At 66.5% G+C, this 17,359-nt stretch overlaps 1 protein-coding gene across 3 annotated transcripts; it reads left to right on the forward strand.

The window, feature by feature from the left end:
* The first annotated feature begins 428 nt into the window (after positions 1-428).
* ANO9 (anoctamin 9) lies at positions 429-17,143 on the forward strand. 3 transcript variants are annotated; one of them, XM_059710696.1, is made up of 24 exons: positions 429-532; positions 5,771-5,851; positions 5,949-6,062; positions 6,218-6,363; positions 7,650-7,696; positions 7,812-7,870; positions 7,943-8,016; positions 8,887-9,021; positions 9,213-9,309; positions 9,434-9,494; positions 9,673-9,755; positions 10,876-10,980; positions 11,046-11,210; positions 11,435-11,471; positions 11,664-11,775; positions 12,258-12,315; positions 14,003-14,100; positions 14,253-14,383; positions 14,469-14,621; positions 15,292-15,439; positions 15,912-16,013; positions 16,089-16,182; positions 16,264-16,548; positions 16,579-17,143. In XM_059710696.1, the coding sequence occupies exons 1-23, from the start codon at positions 527-529 to the stop codon at positions 16,462-16,464; spliced, it is 2,307 nt and encodes a 768-aa protein (XP_059566679.1). In that variant the 5' UTR covers positions 429-526; the 3' UTR covers positions 16,465-16,548; positions 16,579-17,143. The 3 variants fall into 3 exon arrangements, with proteins under 3 accessions (XP_059566679.1, XP_059566678.1, XP_059566677.1); XM_059710695.1 differs by having other exon boundaries at positions 5,931-6,062; positions 16,579-17,142; XM_059710694.1 differs by lacking the exons at positions 429-532; positions 16,579-17,143 and adding an exon at positions 2,748-2,924 and having other exon boundaries at positions 5,931-6,062; positions 16,264-16,549.
* The last annotated feature ends 216 nt before the right edge of the window (positions 17,144-17,359 follow it).

Here is a 17,359-nt window from a genome sequence, read left to right on the forward strand (position 1 = left end):
CACCTGGTGCTCCTGCCCCCGCCAGCTGCGCCTCTCTGTGCCCTCAGCCCTCAGAGCCTGGCATCGTAAAGCAGGGGCTCCGGGCAGAAGAGATGGCCTCTGCCTCCCCCTCCATCCTCTGAGCCGTCTCTCCTCTGAGGAAATCCACTCTGGACTTGGGAGGTGCGGGCTGGGTGCTGCAGGGGACCTGGGAACGGTGAGTCCTGGACTCAGGAAGAGTGAGGGGAGCAGGGGAGCTGGGGCGCTGGGGAGCGCTCCTGTGCCCCACCCCCATCCCCATCCCCCCAGGGAGCGCGTGTCCATCTGATCCCATCTGCCAGGGGAAACCTCTGCAGGTGAGGGTGCAGGCCCTTGGGAGGGTGTGCCCTTCACCCCTGCGCTGGCTCCTCCCCTCTGCCAGCAGCTGGAGGGCGGGGAGGGAGGAGGAGGTGAGTCCCACGCGGAAGTCAGGTAGGACCCGCCTGGCTACACCGGCTCCGGTGCTGAGCCACCTCCATTGGTGGATTTGACCGCGAGGGCTGCCAGCATGCAGGTGAGTCGGCTGCGCTGGGTCCCACCTGTGGCCCCTGCAGCCGCTCTGCCCGCCTGGCCTGGAGAGGGCCCGGGGCTCCTGGGACCCAGGCTGGGGTGCGAAGCGGACAGAGCCCTGAGCCTGGGCTACAACTGCCATTCTCAGGCGAGAGGAGGAGGGCGCTTTCCTGGGGTCCCGACGACTCCTGGGGGGTCCTAGTGAGTGAGTGGGGCTGAGATGGGCAGTCATGTCCGCCCCCAGGCCCTGCGGCAGGGGGAGGACCCCCTCCCTTGTCTGGGCAGCTTTGCCCTGTAGCTGGTGCCTGAGGGGGAGGGTGCCCTGGCCTTGGGTGGGCTGACCTTGGGTGGGGGGCCAGGGTAGCCCGCCGAGCCAGCTGCTCCCTGGGTCCTGCCCCCGGCAGAGGTGGGTTGGCTGAGGGCGAATGGATTCTGGTTTGGGGGGTAGAACAGGGGCTGTGAGGCGGGAAGGTGGGCAGGAGGCGTCAGGAGGCATCCTCTCTCCCCTCTGCCCAGGGAGAGTCTGCAGGGCCGGGCAGCACCTGGGTGGCAGGGAGAGCGAAACCAGCCTCCCTGGGCCACCTGGGCCCTCCCAGGCGTGGGCAAGAGGCAGCCTCACTCCGCCTCCGCCGGCTGCCCGGCCCTCCCAGAGCAGGCGGATTTGGCCCCTGCTGGCCGTTCTCTGTGCCAGTCAGGCCCCTGCTGGGGTGGGGGCGGGAGGGGCTTGGGGCTGCTTCAGGTGGGTGGGAGCCGCAGCACCTGGCTTGGCGCTTGGCGGAGGGGAGAGAATTAACCCTTTGAAGGGCAGGTGCAGATGCAGCAGCCATGCTCAGCTGCCCAGCCCCCAGCTGGCTCTAAGCGCGTTTCCCCGGCCCAGACCCCACCCAGGACTCCCTGTTGCCCCCGCCCAAGTCCAGGCTCCCCAGCACCTAGCAGTCCTCCGAGGCCTGGCTTCTGCCAACCCTGCAGCCTCACCTCCTAGCAACTCCCTTCTGCTCTTTATGCTTCTGCAAAGCTAGATGCTGAGGACCAAGTCCCCAGGAAGTGACTGCCAACTCTCACAGGCGCCGAGTGCCAGGTCCCTAGGAGTAGGACTTGCAAGTCCTCGGAGGTGCTGGGTACTGAGTCCCTGGGAGTACTAAGTACCAAATCCTCAGAGGTGCTGGTACTGAGTCCTGGGAATATGGAGTCCTGGGAGTACTAAGTACCAAGTCCTCGGAGGTTCTGGGGACTGAGTCCCTGAGAGTACTAAGTACCAAATTCAGAGGTGCTGGGTAATGAGTCCCTGGGAGCACTAAGTGCCAAATCCTCGGAGGCACTGAGTGCTGAGTCTCTGGGAATACTGAGTTCTGGGTAGTACTAAGTACCAAATCCTCTGAGGTGCTGGGTACTGAGTCCACGGGAGTACTAAGTATCAAATCCTCAGAGGTGCTGGTACGGAGTCTCTGGGAATACTGAGTCCTGGGAGTACTGAGTACCAAACTTTCGGAGGTGCTGGTACTGAGTCTCTGGACACCAACTGCATGCTCTCCTCAGAGCCTGCTTCCCTCTCCCAGGAGCTGCTCCCACGTTTTGCCTCCTGCCAGCCTCTTGCCCCACAAGGCCAAGCTCCAGGCTACCCACCCTGCCCGCAGGTGCCAGCCCCTCCAGACCCCAGTGCCCACTTACACCACACGCTGCCCAGGAGGGCTGCCCGCAGGGAGGCCACTTCCTCCGTGGGTGTCGGGGACGCATGGGCGGACGGCACACAGAAGAAGGAACAGACAATGCCATGCAGAGGGGTGGCCGCGGGAGGAGGGAGGGGCAGACCTGCTTCAGAAGCTGAGAGGCGGAGCCAGGGGGCGTCTGCCCAGGGAGGGTGGGGGCAGGGATGTCCCCTCGCTGGACGATGACACGTGCTTTCGGGGCTGAGTCAGGAGGGCCCGGGTGTGATGTGACCCTCAGAGATCGTGCGGGGGAGCCCACATGCATCCGTGTGCGGCGGAAGTGGTGTCACACGTGTGCATGTGCCACACGTGTGTGTTCCAGGTAGCCCGCCGGCCAGGCTGGGCGGTGGTCCCTTCTGCCCAGCCGTGTCCCTGGTCCTGCTGGTGGCCTGGAGCCAGACTGGAAGGGACCGACAGAGGGCACTGCCCAGCCTGACCCTTGGTGGGTGGGGAGTAGCCCCGAGTGTAAGTGTCCCCTGATAACAATCACTGGGACACACCGGACCACACTGTTCACCTGAAACTCCAATGGCACGAGGCGGCCGGTGCGCTCCCGGCAGCCCAGCCGGCTTTGGCTTTCTGGAAGGGGCGTGCCTGAGCGGGCAGGAATGTGGTTGGCGAAGGGACAGGCTGGCAGGTGGGGCACCCGCAGCACCGAAGTCTCGGCCGTGGGCGACTGGTGTGAGGGCGGTGAGCCGGGCCTCGGAGGGCGGGGGCCATGGCAGAAGCCTGGGGCCAAGGGCGGCCATGCTGAGAGGGGGTGCCCAGACCTGCCAGCAGTTGGCGTGAGGCGGGTCCTCTGACGGACACAGCCCCTAGATTGTCCCCCGAAACCCTCCTCCCTGGGGAGCTGCCACCGGGACGCAGGCTGAGGTCCCCGTCACCCGTGCCCACACGGCGTGCTCGGTTCTGTGCGGGGGCAGCAGGATGCTGGGCATGGGCCAGCAGGTCCCGGGGACAGGGGGTGGGAGGGGGGCCGGCGCTGTCGCGGCCAAGGCTGGAGCAGTTGGGGGATCCCGCCTGAGGTCATGTGGCTCTGGGCTCCGAGGCCAGGGCCCCTGCCCTGCACCTCCGCTCAGGCTCTGACCGAGAACCTTGTCCCCGCCCGCAGCGCCTGGCTCCCCTACGGAGGGCCCTGGGTCAGGTCTCAGTGCCCCGCCCACTCCCGCTCCTCCTGCTGGGGGTTGAGCACGGGGTCCCCTGTTATAAAGAGTTATACACACAGAGCGGCCGCTTCCCCTCAGCCAGCGCCCGGCGCCTGGGCCCTGGTCAAAAGGAGGAGCAAGGCCCTGGCTGGTGTGGCTCAGTGGATAGAGCGTTGGCCTGCGAACCGAAGGGTCCCAGGTTTGATTCCGGTCAAGGGCACATGCCTGGGTTGCGGGCTCAGTCCAACGTGCAGGAGGCAGCCGATCAATGGTTCCCTCCCATCATGGATGTTTCTATCTCTCTCCCCCTCTCCCTTCCTCTCTGAAATCAACAAAAACATTAAAAAAAAACAAAAAAACGAGGAGGTTGCCCTAACCGGTTTGGCTCAGTAGATAGAGCATCGGCCTGCGGACTCAAGGGTCCCAGGACTCAAGGGTCCCAGGTTCGATTCTGGTCAAGGGCATGTACCTTGACAGCGGGCACATCCCCAGTGGGGAGTGTGCAGGAGGCAGCTGACCGATGTTTCTCTCTCATCGATGTTTCTAACTCTCTCTCCCTTCCTCTCTGTAAAAAATCAATAAAATATTAAAAAAAAAAAATTGAGCCGAAACCAGTTTGGCTCAGTGGATAGAGCGTCGGCCTGCGGACTGAAGGGTCCCAGGTTCGATTCCGGTCAAGGGTGTGTGCCTGGGTTGCGGGCACATCCCCAGTGGGAGATGTGCAGGAGGCAGCTGATCGATGTTTCTCTCTATCTCTCTCCCTTCCTCTCTGTAAAAAATCAATAAAATATATTTAAAAAAAAAAAAGAAAAAAAAAACTTGAAGCCAGCACAGCCGCCTCGACTCTGACGCCGCCCGCTTTCCCACTTCCCTGCCCGGTCAGTGAAGGGCCCCGCGTGGCCTGTGGCCACTCCGCCTGGGAGGCCCCCGTCCCACCTGTCCTTGGCCTGTTGGGTCGGCTCAGGCCTGGAGGTCCCTGTGATGTCTTCCATGCTGAGGCGGGGCTGTAGGTTTTAGGGAGGGGACCACACACCCCCAGCGCACCCCTGCCTGGCTTCTCCCCTGTGAAGAGAGTCCTTGAGCCGCCCACACTCTCTTCATTGGCCACCGAGTGCAGCCCACACAGCAGGGAGGATGAGGCTGCCCCTCCCGCTTCCCGGGGCGCAATAGGAGCGAGGCTCCGAGGATCTCGAGGCCTGCACGTGTCCGCGTCCTCCCTGGGGTCCGATGCAGCGTCTGTGTGTCTGTCCGGGACCTGCGGGTCCCCCTGGCCTTTGTCTCATGGAACTCGGTCACACGTCACGTTCGACCGCCACGCCTCGTGGGAGGAGCGGCCGGATCGTGTGCCGGTGGCAGGATCTGCCCCACGTGGTGGGGTCACCCCGGGGCCTCCGCCCAGCCACCCGCCGGAGGGAATGTGCGTTTCATTTCGATGCGCCGTTTGCGGCTGTGAGCGCCCTGGCCCTGTCTCCAGCCGTGGCCGGGCTGGGCTGGGGGGTGTCCAATTTGTTTACCAAATTCGCGTACCAGTGTGTGCTCCCGGGCAGCATGGGGGTCCTGCTGACAGCCCTGTGGCCCCTGAAAACGTCTGTGACCGCAGGGGTAGCAGGCGGCGGGCACCTCCGGCCACCTGGCCTGTTTCCCGAATTTCCCGAGTCCCGAGTCTTCCCCCGTGCGCGCTCCACGGCTGTGAAACCCCCGCTTGCGCCCTAGTGGGTGTGGCTCCGTGGATAGAGCGTCGGCTTGTGGACCAAGGGGTCCCGGGTTCGACTCCAGTCAAGGGCACGGACCTTGGTTGCTGGCTCCCCCTTGGCCTGGGCCATGGTCGGGGCACCTGCAAGAGGCAGCCCATGGGTATGTTTCTCCCACATGTTTCTCTCTGTCCCTCTCCCTTCCACTCTCCCTAAAAGATCAACGGAAACATATCCTCTGGTGAGGATTAGCAAAAACCAAACAAACAGAAACCCGGTGTGCACAGCAGCCTGTTTCACACGGCTGTGCTGTCTGTCTGTCCCTAGGGCTTCAGGAGCCTCTGGCCATCTTTCCAAGGAGCTGCTGCTGGCTGGTTACCTGCCCTGCAGCCCAGGGACGGCCTCCTTGTTTGCTTAGTTCTGTCCCTTCTCCCCTGTTAGAGTTAGAAACATCGATGAGAGAGAAACATCGATGATAGAGAAACATCGATCAGCCGCCTCCTGCACACTCCCCACTGGGGATGTGCCCGCAACCCAGGTACATGCCCTTGACCGGAATCGAACCTGGGACCCTTCAGTCCGCAGGCCGACGCTCCATCCACTGAGCCAAAATGGTTAGGGCTCCCCCCCCCAGTTATGTTTGAAGCCCCTTTGTGAGGACAAGCTCAACCCTTCTCCCCCCCCCACCCCCACCCGACAGCCCCAGGGTGAAGAGAGATTCCAGATCCTGGTGGGGACGGCAGGGGACAGCTACCCGCTGATGGACATGGCCACTCCTGAGGTGAGTCTCTGCTCAGACCCTCTGGGCTTGGCCCCCTCCGTCCCACTCCCCATGCCCAGCCCACGCCTCCCTCCTGCAGCCTGATCGCCCCGACCAGACCCTGACGGACTACGTCCTGGTGGCCGATTACCGCACCCAGAGGGACCCCAGGCAGGTCTACCGGCAGCGGCAGTTCCTGAAGGAGTTGCAGGCCAAGGGCTTCCAGTACAAGGTGGGCCGCCCGGAGCGGGCCCTGGTGCCGGCGGGGCCGGGGAGGGGGCCGGAGGGCGGCCGTGGTCTGTGCCTGCGGTGAAGGGGCTGGGCCAGTGGTTGGACGGAGGGGGAGGGTCCGGAGGGGGATAGAGCGTCCGCTGGGCCCACCCCCAGGTGAAGGAGGACCAGGAGAAGGTGTTCTTCGGGATCAGAGCGGACAGCAGGATCTTCAGCCTGTACCGCACGCTCCTCATGGAGCCCGAGGGTCCGGCCCCCAGAGTGGACTCAGCCCGGCCGATGACCGTCCCGGACACCACCAGGTGAGCGGCTGGCCCAGCGCCCGCCAGGCGGGTCCCCGCCTGCCTCGCACACGCCTGGTCCCGGCAGGAGAGGCCCCCAGGCGTGGCCTCGGGGCTCCGGTCAGCTTCCACCCCTGTGGAAGGGGTGCCGACAGGTCTCAATGGAGAATTCTGGAAGTCACATGGGACTTAAAGGGCGGGCAGGAGCCCGGCCGGCGTGGCTCAGGGGCTGAGCGTTGACCTATGAGCCAGGTCGCGGTTTGCTTCCCGGTCAGGGCAGGGCACGTGCCTGGGCGGATCCCCAGAGCGGGGCGCGCAGGAGGCAGCCGATCCCTGATCCTCTGTCATCATTGATGTTTCTATCTCTCTCCTTCTCCCTTCCTCTCTCTGAAATCAATAAAAACACATTAAAAAAACACATAAAGAAAGGGTGGGCAGGATTCGGAGAGGCCGAGAGGGCCGCCCCCCCATCCCTTTGGCTCTGAGCAGAGGCAGACCCCACACCGTCCCGGCCTCTGTGCCGGCTGCTCAGGAGCCAACTCCTGCTCTCGCTCTGAGCACCTGCTCCCCGCGCTGAGCCTCCGGCTCTACAGTCTGGTCCCCTGTCCCCCCCCCGCCCCCTTCCATCACCTGCCGGGCTCACCCCAGGTCCCCCTGAGCTCAGCTGGGCCGTGGGAGTGGAGACTGGCCAAGGACACTTCCAGCATGTGGATCCGAGGCCATGGGGGGGCTCCTGGGGACGCAGGGGACCTGGCGGGTCTCGGGGAGGAGCAAGGGGAGGACGGTGAGTAGAGGCACCTTGATGAGGCCTGGGAGGACCAGGCCAGGGCGAGGGCCCTGGGACAGCCAGGGGACCAGGTCTCATAGGAGAAGGCGCAGGAGGCGTGTGGCTCTCCAGTCAGATGCTCCTTGTGCCCCTTCCTAGCGGTGTGGCCCGGGGCGAGTTACTCACCCTCTCTGAGCCTCAGTCTCCCTAAAGGCAGAAGGGCCCAGGGATGAAAGAGGTTCGCTCACTAAAGCTGTAGGGCGAGCTCCGGACGTGTGGGAGCTCCAGGGAGGAAGTGCGGTTGGGGGGGGGTCAGGCCAGGCTTCTGGGGCCCTCGGAGGAGAGGGACCCCTCCGGAGAGAGCCCTGTCCTGGAGCCACGGGTGGCTGCTCCTGGCAGGGTTTAAGGAGGTCAGGGCGGGCTCCCAGAGGAGGCCGGGTGGTGAGGCAGGCGGGCTGGGCCCCCCCTGGATGGATGGGGCCTGGACCCGGCTAGCGGGGGCAGGTCCACCGAGGTTACGGGGAGCCATCCTGTGTTTCAGAATCCGGATCGTCAACTTCATCCTCAACTGCAGGACGGCAGCCGGCGGTGAGGACGGGGCGGGCGCGGCGGTCAGGGGCCACCAGGGGGTGCTGAGGCGGGAGGATGTGGCCAGGTCCTCCTCCCCTCCCTCCCCCTGACCTGAGGCCCCTGTGACCTTCAGACACATTCGAGGATTTGGTGAAGGACGGGGTCTTCGAGACCCGGTTCCCCCTGCACAAGGTGAGGGGCTGCCTGGGAGCCCGGCCTGCGGGCGGGGCCGGAGGCGGGGCTCTCACCCAGTCTCCTGAGCAGGGGAAGGACAACCTGAAGAGGACGTGGGCCCGTTGGAGAAACGTGTTCCGTAAGCAGCCCGTCGACGATATCAGGTGACACAGCCCCGGCACACCTGTGCCCCCTTCACAGACACACCTGTGCCCCTGACACACCTGTGCCCCCGACACACCTGTGCCCCCTTCACAGATACACCTGTGCCCCAGACACACCTGTGCCCCCGACACACCTGTGCCCCCTTCACAGATACACCTGTGCCCCAGACACACCTGTGCCCCCGACACACCTGTGCCCCAGACACACCTGTGCCCCAGACACACCTGTGTCCCAGACACACCTGTGCCCCAGCACCCACCTGTGCCTCAGAGATACCTGTGCCTCAGAGATACCTGTGCCCCCGACACACCTGTGCCCCAGACACACCTGTGCCCCAGCACCCACCTGTGCCCCAGACACACCTGTGCCCCAGACACACCTGTGCCTCAGAGATACCTGTGCCTCAGAGACACCTGTGCCCCCGACACACCTGTGCCCCAGACACACCTGTGCCCCAGCACCCACCTGTGCCCCAGACACACCTGTGCCCCAGACACACCTGTGCCCCCGACACACCTGTGCCCCAGACACACCTGTGCCCCAGCACCCACCTGTGCCTCAGAGATCCACCTGTGCCCCTTAGACACACCTGTGCCCCAGCACCCACCTGTGCCCCAGACACACCTGTGCCCCAGCACCCACCTGTGCCCCAGCACCCACCTGTGCCTCAGAGATCCACCTGTGCCCCTTAGACACACTGTACCCCCAAAGAGACACCTATGTGCCTACAAACACCTGCACCCCCACAGATACACCTATACCCCGAGCAAATGTGCTGCCAATACAGACTCCTTGCCCCCCATACCCCGTCCGGGCACTGGCCTGTGACGCCACCCCTGGCGGGTGGCCTGACGGCAGCTGTGCCGTAGGAACTACTTCGGTGAGAAGGTGGCCCTGTACTTCGCCTGGCTCGGCTGGTACACCTGCATGCTGGTCCCCGCCGCACTGGTCGGCCTCATCGTCTTCCTGAGCGGCTTCTCGCTGTTCAATGCCAGCCAGATCAGGTGGGGCGGAGGGAGGGGGCAATGGGGGGTGGGGGAGCAGGTGGGGTCCCCCCCAAGGGGGTGGCGGAGGGGCGGGGCTGAACTGGGTGGACGGGGTCACAGATCGGGTGGAGGGGGAGGGGTGGGGTCAGGACGGTGGGAGCGGCGGGAGGGGTCGGGAAGAGCCGGGCCAGCCAGGTGCCTGCCCCCAGCAAGGAGATCTGTGAGGCCCACGACATCTACATGTGCCCCCGCGGCGACCACCGGCGCCAGTACCAGCGCCTCTCGGACACGTGCACCTTTGCCAAGGTTCGCTGCCCCGGAGGCCCCCAGGCCTGCTGCCCACCCTGCCCGCCTGGCTTGCTCCTGCCCCTGCGGACGGGGCGCCCGTGGGGGGGGATGGCGGCCCCAGCCCGCGTGTCCCTCTCTCCAGCTCACCCACCTCTTCGACAACGAGGGCACGGTGATCTTCGCCATCTTCATGGCCCTGTGGGGTGAGTTGCCGCCGGCACCTGGGGGGCGAACTTTGCAGGGCCCCTCTGCGCCCATCGCCGGGCCGCCCCCCAGGGCCCCTCTGCCCCCCTCGCCGGGCCGCCCCCCAGGGCCGCCGGTGCCCCCTCGCCGGGCCGCCCCCCAGGGCCGGGGCCGCCGGTGACCCCCTCCTCCGCGCAGCCACCGTGTTCCTGGAGTTCTGGAAGCGGCAGCGGGCCCGCGTGGTGCTGGACTGGGACCTGTACGGGTGGGACGAGGACCAGGTGAGCGGGCCGCCCGGTCTGTGCTGCGTGTGCTCGCTCCGAGGCGGTTCCCATGCCTGAGGCGTGTGTTCCCATGCCTGAGGCGTGTGTTCCCATGTCTGAGGAGTGTGCCCCGTGTCTGAGGCGTGTGCCCTGTGTCTGAGGCGTGTGCCCTGTGTCTGCGGCGTGTGCCCCGTATGAGGCGTGTGCCCGTGTCTGAGGCATGTATGGTGCCCCGTGTCTGAGGCGTGTGCCCATGTCTGAGGTGTGTGCCCATGTCTGAGGCGTGTGCCCCGTGTCTGAGGCGTGTGCCCCGTGTCTGCGGTGTGTGCCCGTGCCTGAGGCGTGTGCCCATGTCTGAGGCGTGTGCCCGTGTCTGCGGCGTGTGCCCATGCCTGAGGCGTGTGCCCGTGCCTGAGGTGTGTGCCCCCTGTCTGAGGCCTGTGCCCGTGTCTGCGGTGTGTGCCCGTGTCTGAGGCATGTATGGTGCCCGTGTCTGAGGCGTGTGCCCCGTGTCTGAGGCATGTATGGTGCCCGTGTCTGAGGCGTGTGCCCGTGTCTGAGGCATGTATGGTGCCCGTGTCTGAGGCGTGTGCCCCGTGTCTGAGGCATGTATGGTGCCCGTGTCTGAGGCGTGTGCCCGTGTCTGAGGCATGTATGGTGCCCGTGTCTGAGGCGTGTGCCCGTGTCTGAGGCATGTATGGTGCCCGTGTCTGAGGCGTGTGCCCGTGTCTGAGGCATGTATGGTGCCCGTGTCTGAGGCATGTATGGTGCCCGTGTCTGAGGCGTGTGCCCGTGTCTGAGGCATGTATGGTGCCCGTGTCTGAGGCGTGTGCCCGTATCCGAGGCATGTATGGTGCCCGTGTCTGAGGCGTGTGCCCGTGTCTGAGGCATGTATGGTGCCCATGTCTGAGGCGTGTGCCCGTATCCGAGGCATGTATGGTGCCCGTGTCTGAGGCGTGTGCCCGTGTCTGAGGCATGTATGGTGCCTGTGTCTGAGGCGTGTGCCCATGTCCGAGGCATGTATGGTGCCCGTGTCTGAGGTGTGTGCCCGTGTCTGAGGCGTGTGCCCGTGTCTGAGGCATGTATGGTGCCCGTGTCTGAGGCGTGTGCCCGTGCCTGAGGCGTGCCTGGTGCCCAGGAGGAAGTGGCGCTGGAGCTCATTAACTGCCCGGACTACAAGCTGCAGCTGCACCAGCACTCCTACCTGAAGAGCACCATCATCCTCATCCTGTCCCTGCTCATGGTACTCTGGGGGCCTGGGGGCGGGGGGCCCGGGCGGCGACCCCTCTGAGCCCCCGGCCCCCGCAGATCTGCCTCATGATCGGCATGGCTCACGTGCTGGTGGTCTACCGCGTCGCGGCCGCCGCCGTCTTCAGCAGCTCGGCCCTGCCCTTCCTGGAGGACCAGGTGACCACGGCCGTGGTGGTGTCCGGGGCCCTGGTGCACTATGTCACCATCCTCGTCATGACCAAGGTGCGTGGGCGGGGCGGGGGGCTCCGCTGGGGCCCGAGCCCTCCATTGGGAGCCCCCCACATCGAGCCCCCCACAGCGAGCCCTCCATAGCAAGCCCCCCACAGCGAGCCCCCCAGAGCGAGCCCTCGACAGGGAACCATCCATAGGGAGCCCCCCACAGCGAGCCCTCATAGCGAGCCCTCGATAGGGAACCCCCCACAGCGAGCCCTCCGTGTGGCCCGCAGGTCAACAAGGTCGTGGCCCTGAAGCTCTGTGACTACGGTGAGAGCCGCCCTCCTGGCTGCTGGAGGCGGGCCGGGTGGACCTGGTGGGGGTGGGGGTGACCCGCCAGCTCGCTGCCTCCCCCCAGGGGCGGGAGTGGCTCTGGGAGACAGCTGAGGGTGGCAGGAGGCCGAGGGTCTGAGCGTGGGGCCGCCGTGGAGGGACGGGTGAGGGAGCCGTGTGTCCTCCCAGAGAAATCCAGGACCTTCTCGGAGCGAGAGAGCAAGTTCACGGTGAAGTTCTTCACGCTGCAGTTCTTTGCGCACTTCTCCTCGCTGGTCTACATCGCCTTCATCCTGGGCAGGTGAGCGCCTCCCTCCTCCTCCCCTCACTCAACCTTGGGAACGCCTGCTCTCATATGTATATGTACGTGTGTGTACGTGTATGTGTATGTACATGTATGTGTATGTGTGTGTGTATATATACATACGAGGAGCCCAGTGCACAGAATTCATGCACGGGTAGGGCCCCTAGTGGCTGCTGGCCGGGGCCTCCCTTCGCACCTGCCTTGTCCTGGCGCCACCCGCTCACCTGCTCCACCGCCCGTGGGGACAATTTGCATATTAGCCTTTTATTATATAGGATGTTTTCATTTATCTTAGAGAGAGGAAGGGAGAGGGAGAGAAAGAGAGAAACATCAATGATGAGAGAGAATCGTGGATCGGCTGCCTTCTCTTCCTCTCCACTGTCGCCCTCGTCACCCACACCCCCTCTGTCCTGCCCCACTCCCCCCCCCCGCCCCCCATTGGGGGCAGGGTGCTGGGCTCAGCCTCCCGCCCCTCCTAGGATCAATGGTCACCCCGGAAAGACCGTGCGCCTGGCGGGCTTGTGGAAGCTGGAGGAGGTCAGTCTGTCCTGGATGCCCGCCCTGCCCCCTCCCCCGCCTGACCTCCCCCTGCCCCTGCCCCCCTCCCCCGCCTGACCTCCCCCTGCCCTGCCCCCCTCCTCCGCCTGACCTCCCCCTGCCCCTGTCCCCCTCCCCCACCTGACCTCCCCCTGCCCCTGCCCCCCTCCCCCGCCTGACCTCCCCCTGCCCTGCCCCCCTCCTCCGCCTGACCTCCCCCTGCCCCTGCCCCCCTCCCCCGCCTGACCTCCCCCTGCGCCTGCCCCCCTCCCCCGCCTGACCTCCCCCTGCCCCTGCCCCCCTCCCCCGCCTGACCTCCCCCTGCCCCTGCCCCCCTCCCCCGCCTGACCTCCCCCTGCCCTGCCCCCCTCCCCTGCCTGACCTCCCCCTGCACTGCTCCCCTCCTCCGCCTGACCTCCCCCTGCCCTGCCCCCCTCCTCCGCCTGACCTCCCCCTGCCCTGCCCCCCTCCCCTGCCTGACCTCCCCCTGCACTGCTCCCCTCCTCCGCCTGACCTCCCCCTGCCCTGCCCCCCTCCTCCGCCTGACCTCCCCCTGCCCTGCCCCCCTCCCCCGCCTGACCTCCCCCTGCCCTGCCCCCCTCCCCTGCCTGACCTCCCCCTGCACTGCTCCCCTCCTCCGCCTGACCTCCCCCTGCCCTGCCCCCCTCCCCCGCCTGACCTCCCCCTGCCCTGCCCCCCTCCTCCGCCTGACCTCCCCCTGCCCTGCCCCCCTCCTCCACCTGACCTCCCCCTGCCCTGCCCCCCTCCCCCGCCTGACCTCCCCCTGCCCCTGCCCCCCTCCTCCGCCTGACCTCCCCCTGCACTGCTCCCCTCCCCCACCTGACCTCCCCCTGCCCTGCCCCCCTCCCCCGGCTGACCCCCCCTGCCCTGCCCCCCTCCTCCACCTGACCTCCCCCTGCCCTGCCCCCTCCCCCGCCTGACCTCCCCCTGCACTGCTCCCCTCCCCCACCTGACCTCCCCCTGCCCTGCTCCCCTCCTCCGCCTGACCTCCCCCTGCACTGCTCCCCTCCCCCACCTGACCTCCCCCTGCACTGCTCCCCTCCCCCACCTGACCTCCCCCTGCCCTGCCCCCCTCCCCCGGCTGACCCCCCCCTGCCCTGCCCCCCTCCTCCACCTGACCTCCCCCTGCCCTGCCCCCCTCCCCCGCCTGACCTCCCCCTGCACTGCTCCCCTCCCCCACCTGACCTCCCCCTGCCCTGCTCCCCTCCTCCGCCTGACCTCCCCCTGCACTGCTCCCCTCCTCCGCCTGACCTCCCCCTGCCCTGCCCCCCTCCTCCGCCTGACCTCCCCCTGCACTGCTCCCCTCCCCCGCCTGACCTCCCCCTGCCCTGCTCCCCTCCTCCGCCTGACCTCCCCCTGCCCTGCTCCCCTCCCCCACCTGACCTCCCCCTGCCCTGCTCCCCTCCTCCGCCTGACCTCCCCCTGCACTGCTCCCCTCCCCCACCTGACCTCCCCCTGCCCTGCTCCCCTCCTCCGCCTGACCTCCCCCTGCACTGCTCCCCTCCCCCACCTGACCTCCCCCTGCCCTGCTCCCCTCCTCCGCCTGACCTCCCCCTGCACTGCTCCCCTCCCCCACCTGACCTCCCCCTGCCCTGCTCCCCTCCTCCGCCTGACCTCCCCCTGCCCTGCCCCCCTCCTCCGCCTGACCTCCCCTCTGCCCCCACAGTGCCACCTCAGCGGCTGCATGATGGACCTGTTTGTGCAGATGGCCATCATCATGGGTCTGAAGCAGACGCTCAGCAACTGCATGGAGTACCTGCACCCGTGAGGACCCCTCCTCCCTCCCCCCTCCTCCCTCCTCCCTCCTCCCTCGGGCACCCCCTCCCCATCCTCCTCCCCAGCGCCCAGAGCCAGTGCTCCGGGGCCCTCCACCCCCGGAACTGCTCCCTGCCCCCTACCTGGTTCCCGTCCTCCAGGTGGCTGTCCCACAAGTGCCGCTCCATGCGGGGCAGCGAGGCCCGGGACCCCGAGCTGAGGGACTGGCAGCACAACTACCGCCTGAACCCCGTCAACACCTTCAGCCTGTTTGACGAGTTCATGGAAATGAGTGCGTGGGCGGAGCCGGGGCTCAGGGTGGGGCTGGGGGCTGGGGGGCCGCGGGGGGCGTGGAACTCAAGGTGACCCCCCCCCAGTGATCCAGTACGGCTTCACCACCATCTTCGTGGCCGCCTTCCCACTGGCCCCGCTGCTCGCGCTCTTCAGCAACCTCGTGGAGATCCGCCTGGACGCCATCAAGATGGTCCGGCTGCAGCGGCGCCTGGTGCCACGCAAGGCCAAGGACATCGGTCAGGGACAAGGGGCTTGCGGCAAGGGGCCAGGGTGGCAGGGGGCGCTGGGACCACGCTATTCCCCCTCCCCACACAGAAAGCCCCCGGGCCTTCCTGGGTTGTCAGCCAAGATGCGGGTCAGGCCCCGGGAAGGGGCAGGGCTGGCACCCACCTTGCAGATCTGGCTGAAGGGCCCGCAGCCTCCTTAGGGCGCCCAGCGGACAACAGGAGCGGCTGGAGGGAGGGGCGCAGCAGCAGTGGCAGGGACTGAGGGCAGGTGGCCCAGACTGGCCGCACTGAGCCGGAGTGGACAGAGAGCTGGGGGCGGGCAGCGGGTGGAGAGAGGGACATGTGTGAGAGAGGCCCGAGTCCTGGGCTCAGGGGACCAGGGGGTGGAGCAGGCCTGGGTGCAGCTGAGGGCCTCAGGCAGACCAGGGAGGCAGGGAGACCTGCCCAGGACGGGGGTCAGGAGAGCGGAGGCCGGGCTGTCGGCCGTGGCCCAGGCCTCCTCGCGGGGTCTGGCCCGTGGCTGCCATGGGTGCCGTGCCCGGAGATGAGATGAGGCCCCCCGACTATCCAGGCTCTTGGCTTGGGGGATGGACGGTGCGGGACGGGTGGAGGTGGGGCCGGCAGCAGCAGTGGTCACGGCTGGCGGACCCAGACAGCCTCTCCCCACTGCTTGGCGCAGGGACCTGGCTGCAGGTGCTGGAGACCATCGGCGTGCTGGCGGTCATTGCCAACGGGATGGTCATCGCCTTCACGTCCGAGTTCATCCCCAGGGTCGTCTACAAGTACCGCTACGGCCCGTGCCGGCAGGGCGCCCGCTCTTCAGCCGAGTAAGGGGCGCGGCCACACAGCCCCTGGGGGGCTCAAACTGCCCAGAGACCCCTGGGAAAACTGGCCCAACCACAGCTCAGCAAGGGAGCCCGGGGCAGGGCCCAGTGCTGCCGGTGCTGCCTCTGCCCTGCCCTGCAGACCCGGGCCGGAGCCAGGAGTGCTGACCGGGACCCCAGTGGGGGATTTAGGTCCCAGAGCCAGCTGTGTCCTGAGCAGGCACTGAACCCCTGCCCCCCAAAGGCAGACCCTCCGTGGCCTGCCCGGCACAAGAGTCCCACCTAAGGCTCCCCTCAGCGCTGGGCAGGGGAGGCAGGTGGTGGCACCCGGAGCCCTTTCAGCCTCCCCCAGGGGCCCTCTCCCACGTGGAGGAATGAGGAGGGGTCTGTGGTGACCCACCAGCCAGGAATCAGCTCTAGGGAAGCACCCACGCACCCTGCAGCCCAGGCCCGTCTCCTCTCCCCCTCCCGCCAGCTGCCTCACTGGCTACATCAACCACAGCCTGTCCGTGTTCCACACCAAGGACTTCGAGGACCCGGTCAGGATAAAGGGCCCAGAGAACATCACTGAATGCAGGTTTGGACCCCCGGCCTCCCCATGTGTGCCCTCTGAACTCTTGACCCCTGACCTTAGGTCTTGCCCCCACCCCAGGTACCGGGACTACCGCAACGCTCAGGACTACAACTTCTCGGAACAGTTCTGGACCCTCCTGGCCATCCGCCTGGTCTTCCTCATCCTCTTTGAGGTGGGCAGAGCTGGGGGGGTCCTCCTCCCTGCCCCCCCCCCGCCTGCGTGACCGCTCCACTCAGCCCCGCCCCGCCCGCAGCACGTGGCCCTGTGCATCAAGCTGGTGGCGGCCTGGTTCGTGCCCGACGTGCCGCAGTCGGTGAAGAACAGCGTTTTGGAGCAGAAGTACGAGGTGCTCCTGGGCAAGCTGCGCGGGGGGCCGAGGCAGCTGTGGGGGCCGGGCCTGGGCCTGAGGGCCACTCCTGCCTCCAGCTCCAGCCTCCGGAGCACGGAAGTGTAAGGGACCCGGAGCTGCTGCTGGCACCAGGCAGGGCTCAGCCGCCACCGCCGCCTCCACCCTGCTCACGGCCGTGTGTGTGTGTGTGTGTGTGTGTGTGTGTGTGTGTGTGTGGAGGGGGGTGTAAGAACGCTCACATGTTTGTGGGTGTATGTGAGGGGTCCTGGGAAGCCTTGTATATGTGGGGTCCTGGGAGGCCCTGTATATGAGGGACACTGGGGGGGTCTGTGTATATGAGGGGTCCAGGAAGGCCTGTGTATATGAGTGGCCTGGGGTGGCCCCTGTATATGAGGGATCCTGGGGGGGTCTGTGTATATGAGGGGTCCTGGGAGGCTTGTGTATATGAGGGTCCCGGGGAGGCCCCTGTATAGGGGAGATCCTGGGGGGTCTGTGTATATGAGGGGCACTAGGGCACAGTGGGCAGCACACTTAGCTATTCCATCTGTTAGGGCTCAGGCTTGGCCCAACCCTGGCTTGAACTCCGGGTGGGCACTGCCCCCCATACAACGGAAGGGGGTGCAGGCACAACACAGGAAAGCCAGCCGTTGCTGGGCCCGCTCTGGCTTCTGGGCCCCATCCTGTCCCACCCCCTCCCTGGCTAGTCAGAGGCCCCGGCCCCACCTCTCTGGCTCCTCTTAGCCAGCAGAACTTTTTATAATAAAATAAAACCTCTTTGTGCCAACGTTTGGGCCTCTTGGTGGCTGTGTCTACCCGCGGGCCTAGGTGGGAAACTGAGGCCCAGGTGGGGCAAGGCCTGGCTGTGGCAGCCTTCTGGCCCTCCTCCCCTGGGTTTCCATGAGCTTCCAAGTGAGAGGCACCTTTCTAGGGTCCTGCCCTCCCTACACCTGGGATTTGGGGGCTGGAGTCAAGGCAGGCTTCCCGGAGGAAGAGGAAGAGC

This window comes from Myotis daubentonii, chromosome 9, assembly GCF_963259705.1.
Source record: "Myotis daubentonii chromosome 9, mMyoDau2.1, whole genome shotgun sequence".
In the NCBI taxonomy this organism is placed as follows: domain Eukaryota; kingdom Metazoa; phylum Chordata; class Mammalia; order Chiroptera; family Vespertilionidae; genus Myotis; species Myotis daubentonii.